The 16,580-nt window shown below is 40.2% G+C and overlaps 1 protein-coding gene across 5 annotated transcripts in view; it reads right to left on the bottom strand.

The window, feature by feature from the left end:
* The window catches only part of CLEC16A (C-type lectin domain containing 16A), a 156,412-nt gene that overhangs the window by 102,458 nt on the left and 37,374 nt on the right, over window positions 1-16,580 (bottom strand). For all 5 annotated transcript variants that reach the window (XM_063430278.1, XM_063430273.1, XM_063430275.1 and 2 more), the window contains 3 exons: window positions 12,815-12,989; window positions 7,589-7,642; window positions 6,049-6,162 (listed from right to left, as the gene is read on the bottom strand). In XM_063430278.1, the coding sequence (XP_063286348.1) occupies window positions 6,049-6,162; window positions 7,589-7,642; window positions 12,815-12,989 (343 nt within the window). The remainder of the gene's footprint in view (window positions 1-6,048; window positions 6,163-7,588; window positions 7,643-12,814; window positions 12,990-16,580) is intronic.

Here is a 16,580-nt window from a genome sequence, read left to right as displayed (position 1 = left end):
ATGTATTTATTGATCAATTCTTACATACATCACTTTGAGAGAACTGTCCTATTCAAAAAAATTAGCTTTGAATAAACGGCTCCCTCACTCTGCAGGCTAAATATAATTTGTTTTCATATTTGCCGGCTTTTTTCTTCTTATGCTTTCCATACCTACTCTGGTTAGTTCATTGTTGTCCCCCAATCAGTGACCAATCCCTAGCAATGCTGTAAAAGTGCATTAGGCATGCCTGACAGACAAACACATGTGCACTATGAAAATCGGTTCACTTTGCAACATCCTAAAAATCACTGATCATGCAGAGCAGGCTCTTGTGTCGGGTTTTTCTCATCTGCATCTGAACTACGATGCACTGTTTCTGTCGTTAGTAAACTGGTATGAAACTGAGCTTGGTGGGGAAGAGGGATGTGGCTGAAGAAACTCGCATAGCTAAGAAGCGTGCCTCATAATAAAATCTGACAAAGTTTATAGTATGTTTATAAATGTGTATTACATACTTCTTAAAGATTTTTTCTTGCTTTATTTTGGCTTGCATATGTGTTTGTCTCATACTTGCATTTCATTTTACTGGTTTTGTTTGCATGGTCGCATGTTCCAACTTCTAGTACAGTTTCTACTACAAAAATTGGACGCTACAAGTGGACAGATTGATAGTGTGTGGTGATTTGAATGTGATGTTAGACCCTGATCAGAACATCTACAGACAAAACAAGCCACCTATCCAAAATAACTATTCAAACAGATTGACTGACCTGTGCAAGGAAACCATTCACTAATGTGGTCACTATGACATATGACAAGTGAAAAGGCTTTACTTTCCAATCTTTCCAAAATGTATTCAAGGACAGACATTTTTAGTGAGTGGTCATGTCATACCTTTGATTAAATAACAATCTGAGATTTAACACATAACTTGATCAGATTATGCTCCTATGACCTATCTGAGCGGTATTCTTACAATGCCAAAGAATGTTGAGGGATTTTATTTCAGGATCTGGAAATATAGTAACTTGCACTGCAGCTCTTATTTTTCTCTAAAAATGCTCTTAAATCTGGTGCACACTAGATCACCAGAGATATCGGATATTACTTTATGCCAGGCTCACAAACCTGCAATAAGAGGTTATTCACCCAAAAAGAAAAAGAAGAAGCCCATAAACTGAAGTTTGTGAAACACGCAAAAAAAAAAAAAAAAAAAAAAGGAATAGTATAGTATGTATCCAGGCCCACCCCATTATGTAGTCCATCCCTTCTTGTCTGTTACCAGAGACCACCGGCACCTTCTAGCCAGCCATGAACCCTTCTATCTGTTCTCCTCAATCCACAATGGTATTGACCTCTCTGCCTATCTATCCGTGTAGGTATTAACCTCTCTGTCTGTCATTGTCAATCCAGGCAGACATAAACCCCATTGCCTGCCCTCCTCCTTCCAGTTAGGTTCCAACCCCTATGCCTGTCCTCCTCCGTCCAGGCAGATATGAATCCCTCTAACTGTCCTCCTTCCAGGCAGGTATCACTTCTGGCATCAGTACTTCCAGGCAGGTATTGATACCTCTGCCTGTCTCCTTCTCCCATGCTGGTATCGGCCCTGCTGTATATGCTTCTTCTTCCAGGCAGGTATCAGTCTTTAGGCCCTTCCTCCCTCTTCAGGCAGGAATTGATACCTCTGCCTGTCCTCTTTATTCCAGGCACGTACCTAACCTTCTGCCTGTGCTGTCTGCAAATACTGCCTTTGCATAGGCACTTGCAATTTACAGGTCTAGCTTTTGCCATCATCTATACAAAGATGCCTTTGACTCTCAGGCCATATCTTTACCAACAGGTTCCAAGTACCAGGGAACAGTGTAGACAGAAAGCAGAAACTTTCCTACAGACAAACGTTTCTTAATGAAATTACTACACAGTTCTTTATTTACACCCAGGACTAGTTTCTATCAACATTAGATTAACATTACGGTGACACTGTTGTAGAATTATTAAAACCTGTATTAAATTTCTCCATTAACTCCATCTAACTTCATTATATGACAGATTTTCCTAACAGCATTTAGAATATTAGACAGAGAATGTATTTTCTAGAAGAATATGACTAACACCGGAATTATCAAGTTCCTGTAATATGTAACAATGTATGCCACGAGAAACTGCACTAATGAAATGTTCATTTACTAAAAAGCCTTGAAACTAACCTCGAAGCTAAACGGTGCCAAGTACTCAAAATGGCTGGCTGCCAGATCCCCCCTCCCATCGAGCGAGCCTCGTGCTAAACACAATGGCGCCTGGATCTTATGTCCCATCCCTGTCAGAAATGACGACATCCCATGATGGGAGGATGCCCCACTAGCCACTTAACCCTTAAGCCAATTACTAATATAGATGGGAGGGCATTTAACTTACCACTTAACACATAGACCAATTAATGATGTTTATTTGTTGTTATCTTGATATTCAATGATGATGTAATATTGCTCTTATAAGGGACTGCGAGCCCGCTTTTTAACCAGATGCCATTACATTTTCTCGAAGTTATTTTAACCTGAACTCCGTGTGTCAGTGTGAATTTACTTCTGCGTATACGCAATTTAATCATCTCAGATTTGGACAGGAACAGATAGACATTCAAACATATTTGTTTGCTTAAAACAATCTATATCAACACTATATAATGCATAAAACAGTAATTAAAGAAATGATACAGGTCTCCACATAACACAATAAAATATAATTCTGCAAAGGATGGAAAGTTAGGGGAACACAGACAATAAAAATTAGAACATTTTCTATAAATGCAAATATATGCATAATATATAGGTGACTAAAAACATTCAACCAACTGATGGAACTGTGAAACACAATGCAGCTGTGAAAATTTGTATTTCTGTCACCATTAGGCTTTATATAACACACGTTTTCTGCTGTTCCTGTTTAGAGGCAACCGTTGTGTGTGTCCTCCCATTTATGAAAAGGCTCACACAGATAACAAGAAAAAAGATTTTACTTGATAAAAAATAAGTGGCCTCTCTGATCTATGTGTTGTGATAGTAGGCAGTGTATCTGCTCTCTCAGCTCAATATCTTGATGCACAGTGATGAGAGGATGTTCTGATATATCACTTTCTCCCAGCACTGTCAAACCGACTAAATGTTTCTTTGCAAATTCAGTCAACAGAGACTCGCTAGGGAGCAGGCAGGGTGACAAATTCCTAGCACCAGGCTAGAGGTGGTAAGGCAATAAGGAGAAGAAAAAAAAAATCTATATATATATATATATATATATATATATAATAAAATTATGGGGGGGGGAGGGGGGGAGGAGGGGGAGGGGTAGGGTTGAGACAGCGTTTTGCCCAAAACAATTTTTCAGGGGGGGGGGCTGGAGGAATTAAAATAGAGTAGGAAATATGTCTTTTATAATGATAAATAATATTATAATGACATGGTGTTAATATAATTAAATCTACAACATTTCTAAAACCTGTATAACAATGACTTTATAGAAGGTCTTAAATAATTGAAATTCCTGCACCATAAAGACAACCAAATCGTCGAGTGGTTTTCAAATACTGACAGTATTATTTACTAAAGCGAGAATTGAACGTGAATTACAAATTTAAGGCCAGAGTAACTGAACTAAAAGCCTAACGGAGTTAGAAAATTTGTATAGCTCGACTTTGACGTTATCCCCTTAAGGACAACTGACGGAATGGCAGTCTGTGACAAGCGGACCACTGACGGAATAATTCCATCATGTTCTAAGACTAATACTGTTGCTTTGGGGTTAATGCTGTGCTGGGGGCTTTTGTGTCCGTGGCAGAGCAACAGCAGCAAATGGCACTGTCCTTGCACACGTGATTGCTGTTACAGGCAGTCATAGTGATCACAGTGCAACTGGGACATCCGATCCACTTCCCTCCATTCACCTTTTTGTGAATTGTGAAATAGAGGTAGACAGGGCAGAGAGATACATTGCGTGTCTTTAGTGTTTAAATTGTGTCCCTGAAATTAAAACCTCTTTTATCCCTCTAAATCAGTGGTAGTCAACCTTTTTCTACCTTTTTGGTTGAAAAAATTTCCTTACCGCCCACCAGTTTTCGTGCAAGTGTGGAATATTTTTTAGAAAGGAGGGAGTTTAAAAAAAAAAAAAATAAATGTACGTATATTTACGTATTAATGAGAAAACAATAAAGTAAATTGAATTGATTTGAAGTGATTTATGAGATCCTTGAGGTTGATGCTGCAAGACTAAATATTTGATATCTGGAACGATTTTCGTAAGGAACAAACGAAGGTCTCCTCTTTCGGTGATATTCAGACGACTTCTCTGTTTGCGCGTAATATGATTTCTCATCTGTGCGTCAGCTCCCCTCCTCAATTCCCCTCCCCACCTTTTTTTATTTTTTTTATTATTTAACCTTCCTTAGAGCAATGCACAGTAGGAAGGCTGAGCTAGGTATCCCAGTTACTATTACTTACTATAGCCCACTATAACAGACAGGCACACAAACACACACAAGACACACATACAGACAGACAGGCACACATATACATACAGACAGGCACACACACACGCACAAGACATACAGACACACAGACACAAGACACACATACATACGACACACATACATACTAAGACACATACACACACAACACATACAAAGACAAGACACACATACATATATACAGACAGACACACACACACACACACACACACGACACATACACACAAAGACAAGACACACATATATACAGACAGACACACACACGACACATACATAAGACACACATACAGACACACAAGACATACATACAAAGACACATACACACATTATATTTAAGTAACCCTCCCGTTTCCTACCTTTAAGGTGCAGGAGGGTGACTTTCCCTGGGGTCCAGTGGTGGCTCAGGTGGCTGGGAGTCAGAGTTCCCACTCTGACTTCCTCCTCCTTCCTCCCGCGCGGTCTGTGTGTTAGCTGGGAGGAGTGAACGGGAAATCACTTCCTCCCAGCTCTGTGATGTAATCACAGGGGGCCCGGTCGCGCTGCTAAAGCCCCCAACGGTGACCGGGCCCCCTTACAATCCACATCCATCGGGTGGCCCCGAAAGCATGGGCCACCCGATGGACCCCTCCATATGCGGCCCCGGCGGTTTGCCGCGTGGGCCGGGGCCGCAAGTGGTGATGGCGGTACCCGGTCGCAGGGGTACTGCCGGCTCGCACCAGCCCGCTCGCAAAATTAGGAAATCCCTACCGCCCACCTGGAATCCAGAAATGCCCACTAGTGGGTGGTAGGGACCGAGTTGACGACCCATGCTCTAAATCAATTTTTAACAACTTTACCTGCCCTTTGATCACTTTACTGTGTTCTGTTTTTTTTTTTTTTTTCCTAATGGTCAGCAGTTACCTTTGATTTTTATATTTTTTTAAATCATTGGGGAGTAAAAGTTTTTTTTTTTTTGTTTTTTTTTAAGTTTTTTAGTTAGGGGTAAATTGGGGAAATTAATGTTAGGTTAAAAGAAAAAAAAAATGTGATGCCAGTACACTGGCATCCCCCAATTTAAGTAGTCAAACTATTGGGTAATGATTTGACTTTTTATTGGATGTCCATTAGACACTGCTGCCTGCAGCCCCTTCTCAGCCGAAAGCTGTCGGCTCTGAGCTAAGCCTTTTTAATACCAAATTAGAATGGATGTAAGGGAACCTACAGTCCCGAAAAAGACAATTATTTGGGGGGCTAATAGATTCCTTAATTAGGACTCTACAAAAAATAAGAGTTAATTCACGAAGACTTGAAGAATAAAGATTTTGCCTACAGAAAAGTAAAGGGTTGTTTAGAATAAAAGATAATAGATCTGGAACTCTCTGACATGTATTATTCAAGGTTGGATTAACAAAATAAGGATGCTGATAATTATGATGGATTTGGTTTAAAATTTTAAAATTAACTGATATTTTACACTTGTAACCATTGAGGTTTCATTATATTTCAGAGGAAATAAAACATCAAAATAAATTATTTACTGAACTGGAAAAGAAAAAAAAAAAGTTACTTACAGAACTTTTCGGAACATCATTTCCTGCTTTAGTTATGAACATCGAGAGATCTCCATTCAAAATAACATCAGCTAAAGAGTTGACCAAAGGTTCATAATGTACTGCTAAAAATACCTAAAAAAAGAGACAAAAAATAAAGATGAAAATACTTATAAGCATTATTATAACTAAGCAAGAAGGTGCCTTTTAATGACTGTTTTAATGATAACATTATCATTAATGATAATGTTGTGAAAATAGGAAAAGTATTGGAAACCTAGCAAGACAACTACTTTGCAAAGCTAATAGACATAGCATTTAAAAACACAATACGCAAGATAACCACTTCAACAGAATTAAGTGATTATGGTGTCTTACGTAGGCAGAAGCAAAGTACCACATAACTACGAAATAGTTTACTCACAATTCAGTAGAGATTCTCAGTCCCCAGCATCTGAAGCCTGTCATCTTAAGACAACATTGTGAGCGGAGCTATGCTCCCCTCCACAACATAAAAGGGGTGGTGATCAGTGATTGCCAGACAGAGGTCTAGAGCCAGGCTTACCTGAAGAAGTCACTAAAGTGGTCCTTTAATGCTGCCCGATTGTCTGATAAAAGTGCAAAAATCAAGGTTGACAAAAGGTCACCACTGCCAAGTGTCATTCAATAACAAATTTAGGTATGGAACCCCAAATAGGGGCACTCATGTGTGGGAAGTCATACAATGAACAAACCATAGTATGAAATTTCACTGGAAAACCTGAAAGGCTACGTAAGGAGTGTACATAGGGGCATTCAAGCCTGTCTAATGCCTTCGCTGCAGCCAGAGAGAGTAGAGAAGGCATTGTAAGTGCACCATGTACCAGGTTAGACAAACATTTTGTCTGGTGTTTTCATATACCTGTCTCTTGGGAATAAATCTGACCTGGCTGGAGTTTATAAGGGACACGAAAATAGAATTACCCTGATAGGGAATTGTTTTGGGGTGAAAAAAAATAAATGAAAAATTTTGCCTACTATGTACATTAAATTCTTTTTTTTTTTTTTTTTTTTAACCAAGTTTACATGTAATGTCAAATAGCGAGGCAGTTTGCGCTTGTTTTTTTTAAAGCATCTGTGCAGTGTTAGTCTCAAATGTGGATATATGCTCATACACTGTAGAAATTTGCTGTGCCTGTTGGTAGAGAACCATCTCAGTGATCTTCCTGTGCACAAAAGGTACTTGGCCATTTTTCCTGCTTCCAAGACATGAAATTCAAGAACTGACTGCTCACTTGCTGAATCATATATCCCACACATTGACAGGTGCCAGTATAATGATATAATCAATGTCATTCACTTCTCCTGTCAGTGGTTTTAATGTTGTGGCTAATCCGTGTATATGGACATAATTCATCGGCTAAAAGCATCAACTGATGCTCTTGGCAAATTAATTCTGTTAAAACATAAATAGAAAATTTGATAGCAATTGATTTCACAGAATTAATTTCTAAATGTGGTTACATTAGGTTAGTTAACATAAGGTCTTATTTGCTTTTAAATATATCTTTAAAGTGCTTACCTGGGACAACAGATAGAGTGACACTTGAGGACTTATTCTAGGTCGGTCTCCTGTCTGGAAAAAAAAAAAAAAAGCTAAAATGAGAAATAAAGTTGAGCTTTTTCTTGTATATTTCATTTAAAACCTAAAATACAAGCTGGCACATATTAATTCAATAAAAATAAATCTCCCTACAAAGCTTTTTAATTCTTGCATGCTTTATGATTATTCAAGCTGAAAAAATACAATACAATGTCAGCGCATATACACTGAACCATTATCAACAATAATTTTTTTTTTTTTTAAAAGTTGGGTTTTTTTCTTCTGTTTTTGGGCTGATGAATACAGTAGCCATTGCCGCTTGTCAGACATAGTGGGTGTTTGAGCACAGGGCTTCATTTTGTGTTTGCATTTGCTTTTGTATGCACAGCCATGTTACATTGCTGCCGCTCTCCCTCTTCCATGTTAAAAGAACACTTTAGTTTTGCTTGACGTTGAATCTCCTCATGAAATGCATGAGAACGTCAGCGCTGTTTCACGGAGTCTGGAAACGGCAAGAAGCGTCTCTAGTGGTTGTCAGGTAGTCCAAGCACTGCAGTGTAAACATCAGCCATCAGAGAATTCAAAGAGGGTGTACATTCTTTTTCCCACTCATGTAAGGGTTTGACACAGAGCCTTCAAATGGCGCGAGACAAACTCCTTGACATAACAGAATTTGCTACTTGCAGATGAAGCACTCTATCAGTGGGCCACTTGACCCCATGTTTTGAGACAATGACCCCAGAGCACTCTTGGTCGAGAGGAGTAGGATGGCCCTTTTTAGTTTAGTTTAATTTAGATGCTTAATTGGCCGACCTTGGCTCCAAAGAGCTGACATCTAGAGGGATGGTATTTGGGCAGAATACAACTAATTAAATAAGCAAATTGCGGTCTATAATCTCACAAAATTCTATGGGGGAGAAAAAAAAAAAAAAGTTGTTACTCCGCAACATTTTTTTCTCAAGGGTTGGTAGACAGGGGGCCGTGTCAGCAGCTGCTTCACTTTGTTGTACTAGCAGCTGCTTGGTCTTTTCAGGCAGTAGGCCTCAATTTTCACATTCTGTATTAAAACAAACCCAACCATGAGTGGTCCTTCTAGACTTATGGATGCAGTACATTCCTCCTCCCAGGCCACGCTAATGCAAGTAAATACCGTTCTCTCTCTTCCCCTTCGCCTTTTTCTACCTCCCTCTGTCTTTTCCTTCTTCTCAGGATTTTTTCTCTCTTTCTGATATGCTTTTTTAATTTAATCATCTTTGATAAAAATTTTTTATATATTATAACATATGCTTCTCACTGTTCAGTTATATGGTTTGTCAGATGTGAGGTTTCCACGGCTCCCCCGGCTTACCTAGATCTGCCACACCGCATCTCCCTTTCCCCTTGTGGAGATGCTGACCCAGCATGTGCCTCCGGCCTGTAGAATTTTATGCTGCAAATAGGTAGTGAACCTACTTTACTGTCGGCTCTGCAGGAACCTCTCTTCGCAGCCCGCAAATTGGCAGAGGGGGGTACTCTTTACCAGATCGCCATGGTGGGTGGGCTGGGTCTCTGATGGATTCAGCCTTCCTAGGCATGTGCACGCTGAAAGGGCACTCTCTTAAAGGGGCAGGGTGCAAGCAAGGTGGTGTGTCAGGAGCCCAGGGATGATGTGGAGGGAGCTTATTTTCTCATACGCATATAAGCGCCTGTCTCCTAGTCCTCAGTTGTACTGTTCTTACGGTGGTGTTCACTTTAGTGTGCTTATCCTGCTCCATTAAATTATCTGATATTTGACCCTCTACTTGTCCTTGTCATTTGTGAACCTGTGCTGCCCATGCTGACGTTTTGGCTAGTCCGACTGCATTTCTGCTCATCCGCTATTTGTACTGTGTTTGATGTATTTCTCCAGCTACACGCTACATTCTGGGCTCCATCCACTTCTATCATACAAAACCTTACACCTGAATACATGAATCAGTAAAATATTTTTTTTTTTTTAAAAAAAGGGTTAATCAAACTATGATTACCCAGTTAGCAAAGCTAAGATAATCTACATTTTTCTGCACTAATATTTTCCTTCCTTTTCTCCTGAAGTCTTTAGTGTGCAAGCGATAGACTAGACCTGCTTTGAACCCTCGACCAACAACTGTCAAAGGCCAAAAATAATAATAAGATACAATGTATCAAATAATTTTTAATATATGCACTGTGACAATTGTAACGGATCGCCTGGCACCCCGACCGGTACCTCCGTTAATGGATGCTCCTAGCGTTTCCTGAGGACTTCAAGCACCGCAGCAGACACCACAACCACCGAATCGGAGAAGCATATGAGTGCTCTCAAGCATATGAATGCTGTAAACAGCCAAATAGGAAAAACCATACGAATAGGTTTACACTCCTAGCAGTCAAACTGGAACAGCATACAGTAAATCCTTCCCCCAATAATGAGACGACACTTCACTTTGAGGGTTAAGCAGGAACTCCCTGTACTGGCCCATACAGCCTCTTTCATTCCCAATCCCCAAACACATTACAGCCCACAGGGTTTTGCAGAACAACCAATAAACACATTACAACTCATACAATGCAAGTACAGCGGCCAATCAGACACAATGGGACAATAGAAACACACCCAGCATATTCCTCCCCTCTGCATAGGGGATAATTGAGTCAATTACTGTATCTACTCAATTATCTCCAAGCTGAAAAGTTACACTTTTTACACATTTTAATAACTCCCTGATCTTACATCACATACGGATAAATATTTCTGTGATCAGCATAACGTGGGGAGCAACATATGTAAAAATCACATGAATCCGTCCAAGGGTTAAAAAGTTAGGTGAGGTCCCTTTATCATCCCTTGCCAGCATGGCTTTACCTGGTCTGGCAGTGTCCCTGGGACAACGCCCTGCTGGAGAACAATGGAGCTGGGGGAAGGGAAGAGCCTCACCTTCCCAGGGATTCAAAGGGGAAGAAAAAGTGTCCAAAAAGTTTCCATGTGTCCGTACACTGTTTTTTAAAAGGGCCAGCACTGTACAATAAAAGTCCATAAGCCCAAATGCAGTTCTTAAAGGGTCAGCACAGTATAATAGTAGTCCATGAGTCCAAACTCAGTCCCTTAAAGGGCAATATCTCCCAGGGGCCATAGTCGCAGGGCAGGAGGCTAGCAACTAGGCTTCTCCAGTTCACAGTGGCGAGGATGGTTCCGCCACAACAATTTTTTTGTGTCAATAAAGGATTATCATTTATGTTTTATATGTGACTTGCTTCAGTAGATATAAAAATGTAAACACTATACAATGGGACCTCGGTTTACGAATTTTATGCGTTCTCTGGGAAGTTTCTTATTGCGGAAAATTTGTAAACCGAAACGCGGTTTCCCATAGGAATGCATTGAAAACCAATTAATCCGTTCTGGAGGTCTGAAAAAAGTCAAAATGAGCTGGCATGGAAACCAACCCACAATGCAGAACACACAATAAAAGGCATGCAAACGACGAAGCTCAGCTCCCTACCTTTCCACAGCTTGAGAAATGCACCGAAAAGTCCCAAAACAACTGCAAACAATTTCCAGAATGGCTCCAAGACTCTATGCAAAAGCCGCTCCAACACCTCCACACTCGATGCCACATGCTACCCACAGGCTCCAGCATGCAGGGGGCAGTGCTATAAACCTCCCAGGTGCAATGCATCCTGGGGAAACTTGCTTTGTATAGCGAAAAAAATGTGAAAACCGAGGCATTATTTTCAATGGATTTTTTTTATTTGTAAACCGAAAATTATGTTATCCGAGACGTTTGTAAACCGAGGTCCCACTGTACATCTGCAATAGACCCAGAATAATAATAAAACTCCAGGAATCATGCAAAGCACTTCTCTTTCAGGTGAGCTGTCACGAATGGTCATGAATGATCATCCACCAGGACCAAAGCCATAATGTTAGAACATAAAGACTAACCCTAATTAGAGGACCAATCCATAACATAGTTTAGGTGCATGATTCTATTTGCACCTGTTTCCATGAGTTTGTTACATTTTTTATTCATATGGTTTTTAAAAAAGGGTATGTACCTTTAAGAAATTTGAATTATTTTTGCCCGGCAAGTTATAAAACTGCCGAACAGGACTTTAAGCACCTATCTTGAAAGAGCCCTCGGCAGAAGGGCAAAACGCGTTGATAGGGTGCTATTCTTTTTTCTACAAACATCTATTTGAAGTAAGAGTGCTCAGCAGAAGTCGGACTTGCAGCTCTGCAGCTTTGCAGCCAGCGTTCTCCACACAAAGATCAACAGACAGCCCTCCCGAGTGCACAGGAGAGGAGCTGTCACTGGAGGACACATAAGTGGCTGCTAAAGACTCTGTTCTGCACCATTATATACGATGAGTAAAAGATTTATTACAGTGTAAGAGTTTTAAGTTGGGGGGGGGGACTTTACCTGCTCCTGTCTTTTAGATAATAAATTGTGATACAGAATTACGCTATGTATCTCTCTTTGTTTCTTTTTTAAGGGATTTCTAAATTTCTCTGAGCTCCTACATATCACTACGTTATCTGGACTTCCTTTTTATCAGGACTTTGTTACAGAACTGTATACACATTACTTTTTTCATATTTTTTGGATACTTTGTTATATGACTTTTCTATTTTGGCATATAAATGCACCTTTTTTAATTTTAAGGGGATTATTCACTAAGCGCTGAAACTTATATGCACATTTTTGACAGGTTTATCCAATGTACAAGGTTTATGTAGTAATGAAGTAGAAAGCTACACAAAGTAGGGGTGCACTTATTCGTAGTTTACTTTCTTTATTTGAGATGTTCTTTTTTTGTTCCCCTTAGTTTGGTTAATCTTAATTCTAGAAATTATGTAACTTTCCCCATCTTATGTTCACATCTGTCTACATTTTGTCACTGTACTTCCAGTTAGTTTTGATGATAAAAGTTTGCATGATGTCTTTGTTCTAGAGGGCCGTTAGAACAGTTCGATAGACAAACTGATATTTTCCCTCTGTAATGGTATTGGTGAGAAAAATAAACACAAAACCTTAGTAATAGCTCTAAGGGGGTCCACAGTCTGTGAAGACCTTGCAACAAATCCATCAATATCAAACTGAATAGAACATGCCATTTTTGCCTGCTGAGTCCCATGGTGCCATTACATACAAAAGAAGAAAAGGTAATTTGAAGGATAGAATCATAAAAAATTATGTTATTTACCTGATCCTTATCTACCAATGAATAGACATAAAGAGGAAGCAGCAATCTATTAAGCAGGTGGTCAGTGAGGACATCATTAAGATATTCACAGTTGATTATTAGAATGTCGTTAAGATAGTTCAGATGGTCCAGATGTTGTGATACTAAGTTGCTTAGACTTCCTCTGTTTTTGTGTCTGAAATAGAAAAAAAAAAATTTTTCAACATGCAGAACATAGATACCGTAATTACATTTCTGTATATTTATTATTTCACATCTTAATCAAACTACTTGGATATCAAATTGCATTTTCTGGTAAAGCTAACTGATAGCTGGTAAGCTACATATCCAATAAACCCTAAAACACACTCTGAACTCCAAATGAAAAGGAACGGTTAGGACTGGCCGACAAATGGCAGCTACTTCCAAGTCACAGCAAACCTTACTATTGTAAGCTACATGTTGTGAGCATTTGCAAAAACATGGTCAGAACTAGGTTTGGAACAGGGCCTTGTCATGGCACTGGACAAACTCCTTTATACATTATACTCCTTTTATTATACAAGAACTTGGGAAGTGCTTTAACCTGTTACACCCTGGCTTCATGAAGTGTTTGTGTGCCCTCCACCAACTTGTTTGCAGGACAAACCTCCTCATCTTTGATCTCTTATCACAGATTTTTCTACTGGCAGATAAAGCAATGTCCACCAATGCTTCACTTGACTATCTTGTGGTCCTTAAACGGTTAAGTTTCAATTATGTACACATTATTATTATTGCCAAAACATTTTTGTTACACAATAAATGATCATTTATATATGTATACTGAAAAGAAAGAGATAAGAACGAGCCAATAGTCCAACTGGTGCTCTAATTATGGGGGGTAACCCCAAAGTGGAAACTGTATAAGTGGACAGAGAATGGAGTACCAACGGAACTGGGATATAATATGGTCTGCGTTAAGTGTCAGCTGTCTTCCAGACTCGCAACCAAAATAAAGAAAATAAATAAATTTAATTGAAATAGTTCAAATAGTCAAATTAGGGCGGAGCCAACTGGTCGCATCTCCAGAGAGCTCCGCGAAATATCAGCACAAAAACAGATAAATCAACTATGTTCACCCCCCCAAAAAAAGGAAGAAACAAGCTGAACTGCAATAGTAAATAGAGCAGCAATGGACAGGAAAAATAAAAAACAAAAATCGGACATGCCACGACCAGGCACGAGCATTGGGGACCTATGTCAGCGAGCACATGGTGCCCAGGAGTCTAATATGGCAGACGATATGGACGAACTTGACAATTCCAACGAACTACTCTCGGATCCAGAAAAGGTGAACTTACAAGCGGCACTGCAGCCGATACAGCCTAAGCTACAGCTGGATGCTACACCGGTCACGAAGGCTGAGATGCGGGAGCTACTGGCAGAACTCCGACGGAACATTCAGGCTGAAATGGCAGACCTGAAAAAAAGACATCCAGGGCCTGTCGGATTGCATGGATGCCAAGGAGCGAGATTCCAGCAACCACACAAGGCAACTGACCACGCTACAGCGGGACATAAAGTCACTACAACAGCAGCACCTGCAAAAAATGGCGGCAATGAAAGATTCACGGTGCGCTCAAAACATTAAAATCAGGGGTATAACGGAGTCAGTCCCGGACACTGAACTGCTTCACATCATAAGACGCCTGGTAAGCAAAATACTCCCCCCGAAGCAGGCCAAAGGAGTAAGTCTAGATGGCGTCTATAGAATACTCAAACCAACGACAGCCCCATTGGTAGCACCCAGAGACACAATAGTTAAACTCCAAAAGCGACAGGATAAAGAAGCAATCATGTCCGCCACCAGGGGTAACACGCCATACACTTTTGAGGACATGTCCCTTACATTTTATGCGGATTTGTCCAGAGGCACTATGACATGGCGCGCAACCCTCAGGCCACTCACCACCCTGCTTCGTGCACGTAATATTCAATATCAATGGCGTCCACCCCACAAACTACAGGTGCTTCATGGAGAAGCTACATATTTAATAGCTGACATACAAGAAGCGAAAACGCACCTAGAGACCTGGGGCCTCCCACAAGACGCCCTACAGCAACCCCGCAAAACCACTAACACCCACGAATGGAATTCGGCCACCTCCGAGACATTTATCCAAAGAGGATCCACCCAAGCCGCATCGACAACGGGCCATACCTAAGAACCTCTCTTGGACTTGTAGGACCATACTACCCGCTCTTCACAGTGCCTTACTGTATAAAAACAAGGCCGCAAACAAGTTATGATACTTTACTGTACTGCTACATTACTTTACCCCATTTAAATGGCTGCATGGGTGCCTTTTGTGCCCCATGTAGGGGTTTGGTTATATCTTTCCATATCTACATGTCAGTATCCCATTACGCTACACTCGCTGCGCTGCTCTTAACAAGGCAGAAGCCCCACTTACTAAAAGCAACGGGTCTGACCGTGACCTTAAACACTAGGTCTAAACTAGTATTACCATCTCGATGTAAAGAACTATGAAAATGTCTAGAGCTCAAACTTATGATGCTAGATTTCCCGACTTACCCACTTGTATATTGCTCAGTTTAATCCGTAACACAAATGATATGTTTAATAGTTTAAGATTCAATTACCATAAAATGTGCACCATTTTCAATGCCACTGTTCATACCGCAATGATAAATGTTTACACTGTTGTGGCGTCATTGATATGCTCTGTAAACACCATGCACAATAAAAATAAAGAATATAAAAAAAGTCAAATTAACCCAATGTGAAACAAACTTATAAACAGTGGTACTCGTGTACAAAGGTGTATTAATCAACAGGTATATAATAGGCAAGTAGATAGTATTGTCAAATAATCACCAGCTACTGTGGCAACGCAAAGCTTTGCTATTCATTAAGGCAAGTCTATATTTCCCCTACCACCTGTTCACAATGGTATATACAGAAAAGGTAAAGGATAGAAACAGCTAAATGCTAGTTGCCCTTGAGTGTGGTGAATGCCATCTAACTCAAAATCATCAACAGTAAATATAGAAAACTACCTGTTGAGGGAACAAAATGTGTCATAACTGCAGATAAATAAAGGTATACCCATGCACACGTCTGTGCCAGGGTAAATATCTCTATGTATTGGTCAAGCAATGGAATGTCAATAACGGGAGAAAGGAAGGGGGGGAAATCAACTAAATCCTTAGTCAGAGCAAAAGTTATGTTAAACCGTATGTAAGTCACAATATAGCTGTCTGACACATTGCCTCCATGGGTGCGTTCTAATTACTAATGGATAACGTTAATTGGAAATGCCAGTGTTAGATAAGCTGGTAGTACTAAGAAACCAGGAAGGTCTGTAGTGAATCAAATTCAATCTACATTACTGGAGAAATCGCTCAGCACCTTCCTTCCCGTGCCTTCACAGGCACCCAATGCTAGTCATACACTCAATGTCAGGCACTCAGTAACTTTCTACCCGTGCCTTCAAGGGCACCTATTGCTAATCCCACTCTCTACTAGTAGCACATGATCCCTATAGAAACTAGCATGATCGCTCCATAAGTGAATGAATAAAAAGTAAGCGCAGTGGCAAGTCCGTGTGCTGTCAGAAGATCCATCAATACAGCACTAACAGCACCCCTAAATAAAAAGCAAGCGTAGTGGCAAGTCCATGTGCTGTCAGAAGATCAATCAAGACAGACCCTAGGGGTTCTGTTAGTGCTTTCTGCTATGGCCAAATATTTCAAATTATCAGTCCAGTTTTCTTGCACAGTT

The sequence above is a fragment of the Pelobates fuscus genome, chromosome 8, assembly GCF_036172605.1.
Source record: "Pelobates fuscus isolate aPelFus1 chromosome 8, aPelFus1.pri, whole genome shotgun sequence".
Lineage (NCBI taxonomy): Eukaryota > Metazoa > Chordata > Amphibia > Anura > Pelobatidae > Pelobates > Pelobates fuscus.
This window is presented reverse-complemented; position numbering and strand designations above follow the sequence as displayed.